Below are 7,549 nucleotides of genomic sequence, written 5' to 3'. Positions count from 1 at the left end.
ATGCTTTTCCTCTGTTCATTAACCAGCCTCTTGCTTTGGCACTGTACCTGTGTTTTGGATCTGGAGGCACATTCAAATGCTCACTGTCCTGTTTATTACACCTGAAACATCTGGTCCTGACTGTGATCGGTCATTGCAGTGCTTTTGATGGAATTGCTGTCGGAATGCAGGAGCTGCTTTTCGAAGGCCCAGAGATGGTTTCCTCCCCCAGCACAAGATGATTTTCTGAGGCAGTATGTGGTTTTGCATGGTCCATTTAAGAATAGAGCTGTCTGGGACTTTTTTGATTAAGTGGATGTGAGTCTGTATTGACTTCATTTTTACAGGATCTCAGAGTTTGTCAGAGCTGAAGTTTTTCTGCAGGAACATAGCTTTGGCAGAATTTACCTCAGGTAACGTTTTTCCAGTTTCAGAACTTGGGGTCAGAGGGAAATCTGAACTGAAGAGCTACTCCAGGACTTAGCCTGGATCTCACACAACTTTGATGAAGGCCTTAGCTGCACAGCTGGTTTCCAACCTTCTCATCTTTTGCTGCTGTCTGGTTTTGCAGGGAAAGTGGAGATCAGGTCTCTGGATCTTAGTGGTACCAGCCTGAGGAGCACTGCATTGGCTGAGCAGCTCTGCTCTTGCTGATTTATTCATGTGTCTGGCTTAACTGGCTTACTGTTGCCACAAGAGGGATTTGAAACCTTTCCTTGGCAGACCTCAGTGTCAAGTAGTAAAAGGATATTTTGAGAGACTGTGCAGGGTCTGAGGGAGAGTATGGGCTCATATGAGATCTCTCTGGTATCTCTGGGTCATTCCATATTCTTCCATTCCACAGAAGGTTGTCGGGTTTTTTTCAAGGGGAAGTCCTTTCTCTGAATCTTGGCTTTCACACATGTCAGTGGTTCTCTTGAAAATGACGACTTGCCTTTGTGCTACCTCAGCCCTGAAGCATGGAAGGAGACAAGGGCACAAGAAGACAGATGGGCAGACTTCTCAAGAGACATCTGTCATTTCAGATAACACCCAAGCTTCCTAAAGTAGATCAGTAACTCTGCAAGTTGCAGAGGGCTGGAAACTGCAGTGACATGGATGAAGTCCACTCAGCCTTCAGGCTGACTTAGTCCTGTGCAGACAAAAGGGATATTGTGGGCAAGAGGAGCATCTGTGGGGCCTGAGGTTACACACAGTGTGCTCAAGATACTGCTGCACCTGGCTAGCTGATGCCCAGCGGCCTTTTGGAGGTGGAAGGTTTCTAGGCAAAGAAACAGGGACAACGTTTTTGGCGTTGTTCACATCAGGTGCTAAGGACTAAAATCACAGCAGTCTTGTCTCTCTACAGACCATGCCAGAGAAAAGCCAATATGTGCATCAAACATTTAGTTTCTCAGTCTCTAGGATTACGATTTATTAACTCATCTTTCTTACTTCAGTACTAGGCAGCAGCCATCAGCTTCAGGGGCCTCCTCAAATTCTGGGGCTGAGAGAAACTTTTCAGCCCTAAGATCAGAATTGACTCTTCATGCCTCTGCTACTGAACTGAGCAGGAAGCCTGATGTGGGGTGCTTCTGGAAGTCTTTATGTCTGTGGGAGTCGGGCACCAGCTCAATTAGGCATGGATTAATTTTTTGCAAAATTTTCTTTCTCTTCCCTTGTTTCCAGCCAGTATAAAGTTCACATCTTGCATGTGTTGATAGGATCATTTTAGCAGCTAGTGGGCCATGGGAAAAGTTAGTGCCCTCTGGGTTCTTGTCCGTTAGCCATGCTTGTAGGTACTGCTGCTATGCAATTAATTGTTACTGCTGCTGGTTTCTCCTTCACTTTTATTAAATGGTGTTTTCTGTTTGCAGTCTGCTAAATGGCTTGTTGGCTTTAGTTTCGTTCATGTAATAACTCCTACCAGCACCAACTTCACTGCCTGGGGTAATGATTTTTTTGGCTATTCAAAAATGAGTATCAAAAGGTGTCCAATTAATTACAGGATATCTCAGTATAAATTTTCTGCATGTGCAGTGCGGTCGTCTGTTCCCTGCTGCAAATTAGTTTTCCTGCTCTCTGTCCATTTTTGTCAGGGAAGAGGTGGGACCTAGGTTCATCCTTAACATACCTGGCTTTTCACCCTCTATAAATTTACACCTCTCTCTCTGTGTGCTGGAATAGGAGTTTTGTGGAAAACCTAAATTCTGACTTGGAAAGAAGCAGTCTGCAAGCAGTGGAATTAATAAAGCTTTATATCCTATAGCATTGGCTCTCCCGGTTGAATTCCCTGGGTCTTATAGTGGTGTGAAATTCCCTGTGGATCCACAAAAGTTTAAAAGAAATTTGAGTTCATTTAAAAGTTTTTTCCTCAGAGAATTCCCAGTAATAGGAATTCATTTTTTTATCTACCCACCTATCTCCATTGCACTGATATCCTTGGAATTGCTTCTCTTCTGCCAAATTTGGTAGGAATTGACCGTTGGGCTTTTAAAGTTAGCAAACTAGGTTACGCCGGCAGATGTGAGCACAGAGGGGTTTTGTCTTGTTTCTGTAGCAAGCCAGGTTCAAAATACATGATTTATTGAGTATGCCTTTTTACCTTACGGGTATTCCAGGATGGACAGGATAAAAAGCAATCCATGCATATAAACAAGGCATGGAGCAGGTTTTAGTCAACATGAGCTTGCACTGGATTAAAATGTGCAGCTGAGAACTGGAAGACTTTGGCATCTCTTAAACTTGTGCTTGTGTGCTCTATATTGTTGTGTCGCCTGAGTATTCCCATCCCATTACACAAAACCATCTAACCAGACTTGCTCACTATTCTGAAGTCCTGTAAAGTGCCCCATTATTTTGTTTTCAACACCTTCCTGCTCTGACAGGAGAAGAAACTGTACTTCCAGTAACATGCTGTTTGCCTTAATAGTAGTTGTAGATCAGTTCGTTATTTTGCCCAGCTCCCCTCGCTCCCCCATGCAGACACTGTTTGGAGCCACTCTGTACCTCCTCCCACTGCCTGCCTTCCCGCAGAGCTGCCATACTACGGCTCCCTCCAAGAGCCTCCAGCATTCCTAATCCATCCACTCCATCTCTGTCTGCCTCTCCCTGTCATTGACTGAGGCCTCATGCGCTGAACACAAGGCTGGTTTTTAGTAATTGCTGTTCCCAGAACTCAGCAGGCTGAAGGGGGTGGGAGGGAGATAAACATCAGAGTTCAACATCCAGACAAACACGGCAGAGCACACACAATAAATACATCCACCCCCAAATGCAAATACATCAGAAGAGATTCCTTCCCCGGGGCTCAGAGCAGAGCAGGCTCAGACAGGAGAGCAACACGATGAGGTGAGTGCCGTTGCAGGGACCTCCCCAGCTCCTCTGGCCACTTGGCTTTGTGCGGGCCTTAGACCTTTGATGGCAAGAGTGTGATTCTCATCTTGTCTAGCTGTTACTGCGGTATGGCTCCACTGATGCCTCCAGATTTCTTCCATTGTCAAATGAGAAGGGTGTTGGGCATGAAGATTTCAGCTAGTGCCAAGAGATCTGATTTGTTATCAAGACTGGCAACTTGGATGTGTGGCTTTGGGGTATGATCCGAGTTGATGCTCACTTTTCTCTGTCAATGTCTGTTCCTTTGACACAGGCTGTTTGTCTTGCTAGCTGTGCTTTACAGTGGAGTAAGCAGCAGCATTGTGCTGCAGAAGATGTACGGGAGGATCACATCCCCCAACTTCCCAAATGTCTACCCAAATCACAAGGAGAGAATCTGGAATATTACTGTCCCCAAGGGGTATTCTGTTCGCATCTACTTCACCCATTTCAACCTGGAGCTGTCCTACCTGTGTGAATACGATTATGTGAAGGTATGCATAGGGCCAGGCGATGTGTAGCAGGCTAAGTTATTAAAAACTGTGTGTATGTGATCCTGGACACATGCAGGACCAACATAACTGTTGTAAGCACTTGATTCTAGTCTGCTAGTAAAGTTCAGGCTCAGCTGATTTCTAAATGATGTGTTTATTGAGGCCCACGGGACCAGGAAGTCCAACTGGTTGTCAGGCTGGAACATCTGAAACTTGAGTTGTTTGTGCTCAGAAAATTCTGATGTTCCCCCCTTGTGAAGTGAAAGGTTTGAAATTTTGCCCAAAACAACACTTGAGCTTCATTTTGCTGAAGTTACAGTGTGTGTTTTAAATTAACAAGTAGTGCTTTACACAGAGTATCATGGGAGACCATAAAAGTGTAAGTGATAGTCTAAACAAGATAGCGTCAGCTTGTCTAAACGTGCATGTGCAACACTTGCTATGGTGTGTTTGCTAGCTAATGTGAGAAACCACCTCAGGAAGAGAAACAAAGATACTGTTTTTGGGAAGTGTTGGGGTGATGAGCAGCGTCCCTGAAGGGTTGTGCTCCATGTGCTCCCATATGCTCTAGTCTAGGCAGCCCTGTCATGATTTGAGGCCGTGCTACCTCTGCACTCGTTTCATTGTTTGCATGGGCCTGATATACATTAAAGAGAGAGCTGTATACACAGGGAGTATGCAAAACCAATGCATCAGCAGTACTGTTGAATCTGATGGAATGAAATCAGGCAGCCTTGTTCCCATTTAGGAAGATCTGATTTCTGTGGTTTTATATGGCAAGTTGCTCCCATTCCCCAAATCTGTGGTGTTCTTCATGTAATTTGCTTTGGGCAGGACAGAGTACTTATTTCTGGTAGGTCTGTAGTACACAGTTCTGTCACTACCATGTACAACATCAGCCCTATGTATCAGAACATTTCTTTTCTATTAAAAACACAAGATAAATGAAGAGCTGGAACTGTAATAAGTGAATCATAGAGCAAGTGATTCACTAGCTTAAAAAGACCTTTTACTGTACATTTGAATTTGTCAGTGTATGAAACCTTTTTTCCCCAGTTGTCCCCAGCTTTACCAAGGTCTGATTGTCACCAAGAGTGCCAAGTTAACAAGAGCATTATAAACAAATCATGGTGCTGCTTGCCCAGGCTGGCATCACAGCTTTATGTGGGCCTCTGAAAGGAAGAAGGGAGACAAAATTGTGGGCTTAAGTCACCCGGAATAGAGGAAATCTTCTCTGTCCCTGGATCTGGACTGACCTCCAGAAGCACCTTTTGAGAGCATCCAAGCCTCCTTTCTCACACCATTAAACACATACTTTCCAAGCCGTGGCAGCAGGATGGGAAGAGCAAAGCTCTGTGCTTATCTGGTGGATTTGTCTGCCCATTTTGCAGCTGAGCTCTGGTGGAAGGATCTTGGCTACACTATGTGGAAAGGATAGTACAGACACTGAGGAGGCTCCGGGCAACAAGACGTATGTCTCTGTTGACAACAACCTCATGGTAGCATTTCGGTCTGATTACTCCAATGAGAAATCATTCACAGGCTTTGAGGCCTTTTACGCTGCTGAAGGTAAGAGACCAGCCCCTCTTGTAGCTGGAAGAGACACAGCTATGGTGGGGTTGGTGCCTCCCTGTGCTCTCATAAACTGCAGCTGCTGCTGTTAGGTGGGAAAAGGCGGTCTTGTGGTGCAGGGGCAGATGCAAAAGGGCACAGCAGCCAAAGTAAACAAGCCAACCTCACAGAATGCAGAGGGGCTCAGACCGAGACAAAGTGTTGTTGAAGGGTGTTGGTTGCTTAATTCTGTGCTTCACCCGTTAGATATCGATGAGTGCAAGCAGCTGTTTGATGGTGAACCCCTCTGCAATCATCACTGTCACAACTACGTAGGGGGCTACTATTGCAGCTGTCGGATTGGCTACACACTGCATGAAAACAAGAGGACGTGCACAGGTGAGCTGTTGCTAGATCAGGAGATGCTTCCCTACCTACAACGTCCACTTAAATCCAGTCCTGACACTAGCATCGAGATGAAAGCTGTGGTTTGTTGTTCTTGTTGTCGGTATTCCCTATGCGTGGGGTGCAGCTGGACGAAGTTACAGGAGGTTAGTCAGGGCTGCAAGCAGAGGCCCTGATTTACAAAGTGGCTGTGGGCTAATTGCTGCTGTTAGGGATGGCAATACTGTGTTGCAGTAAAATGGTGCCCGGGCAGTTGGGTTTGGTTACTCCTTAGGCAGCATCCACCTGTGTTCAGCTTTAAACGGATTGAATGGGGAAGGAAGAGACTTGTCTTACACTTCCTACTGCAGACACTTCCAGTCTTCATAGCTGCCAGTGCAGCCAGCCTTGCAAAACTGAGTGTATCTTGCTCCCTGGGTACTGAGATACTGAGTATTCTGGACCCGAGTTAGTAGATATGTTGGAAAAAACTTAACAATTGAGTTGCAAAGTCTAATGGGGAAATAGTTTGCTTACTCTCCCTGGAAGGACACAGGCTAAGAAGCAGCATGGTCTGCATATCACTGACGCCAGATATGATGCAGTCATTAAATGGGAGACAAGGCCAGGCACAGACCTCTTGTTCAGAAGGACATACAGCGTGAGTTTACCTAGCTGACTTCTGCCTGGCTCTGCTTCTCAGTTCACAACTAGGGAAAGCTTTTGTGTCGTCAGGCAGCAAAGTGTCTGTCTGAATCAGCACAGTGATCGGTACCTGAGGATGCACTTTGCAGTGAAACGTGTGTCTGCACACGGTGTCAGATTCATCCTTTGTGGGTGCAGCTTTGCCTGCCTGGAGCTGAACCCCATCTGGAAAAAACCAGCACACATACTGCTCACTAAATATTGTCATAGGCGGGAAGGTAGTTTCTTGGAGCTCCCCAGTGCTGAAATGCAGAATTGGATCTGATTTCCAGTGCTTAAGGCCCCCTTGGCATTTAGCTTCCCAACTCCGGCCTGTTACAAACTCTCTCCTGCCATGGCTGCCTGGGTCTGATTCAAGATTCAAACTCCTCATATCTCCAGTGTATTGGAACAGATCTATTCATTCAACCTCCCCTTCCTGAAGTGCTGGCTTTTAGCACAAGTGTATGGATTTACTTACGCTATAAAGCATGTGCCTGGTCCTAATGTGAAGGTGCAAAATGAATAGCTGTGAACCAGCAGACTAGCAGCTTTGTGTTGACCATTCATGTGTGCATGCTGATACCCTCCCTCCTTGAACATAACACTAGCAGAGGGAGCTTTTCAGCAATATTGAAAAGCTGGGCTACCCTCATGGGTGGAGACGTGTGCATTGGGAATTACTGTGGTGTGGCTGATGTGCCGGAACCTGTTCACCTTTCAGAGGCCTTTAGATGCAATCGCTGAAGCCGCTCCAGCCACTGGGTTGGGCTGCAAAGCAAAGGTCTCTGCAGATCACCTTCGTGAGATGAGGGCAAAAGCTGCCCGTTTGATTTTTGGGCTCCTGTCTGAGCAGGCTGATATTGACAGGCTATTTTTTTTTCTCCTTTATTTTCCAGCTTGAGATAATTAAGCTTCTCCTCGCTTAGGCAGAGATGGAGACAGATGTGCTGAGAAGAGCTGGTTTGCCCTCCCTCCTGACCTGCCTGTTGCACTCCACCCGAAGGCTGCAGGCTTCTCTTGGTCGGTGACTTGTATGTCCTGGTTCCTTGCCTTTCAGACCTGCCTTCTGCAGACAATAAAGAGGCTGTTCCTTGTTGAAA

General features: G+C 46.1%; 1 protein-coding gene across 1 annotated transcript; it reads left to right on the top strand.

Moving 5' to 3' along the window:
• Window positions 1-3,259: 3,259 nt before the first annotated feature.
• MASP2 (mannan-binding lectin serine peptidase 2) lies at window positions 3,260-7,549 on the top strand. The gene is made up of 5 exons (XM_009694874.1): window positions 3,260-3,309; window positions 3,608-3,827; window positions 5,219-5,396; window positions 5,646-5,777; window positions 7,346-7,549. The coding sequence occupies exons 1-5, from the start codon at window positions 3,305-3,307 to the stop codon at window positions 7,348-7,350; spliced, it is 540 nt and encodes a 179-aa protein (XP_009693176.1). The 5' UTR covers window positions 3,260-3,304; the 3' UTR covers window positions 7,351-7,549.

Source organism: Cariama cristata, unplaced genomic scaffold (genome assembly GCF_000690535.1).
Source record: "Cariama cristata isolate BGI_N322 unplaced genomic scaffold, ASM69053v1 scaffold33082, whole genome shotgun sequence".
Taxonomy (NCBI): Eukaryota; Metazoa; Chordata; class Aves; order Cariamiformes; family Cariamidae; genus Cariama; species Cariama cristata.
The sequence above is the reverse complement of the archived record's forward strand: the minus strand, read 5'-3'. Positions and strand labels throughout refer to the sequence as shown.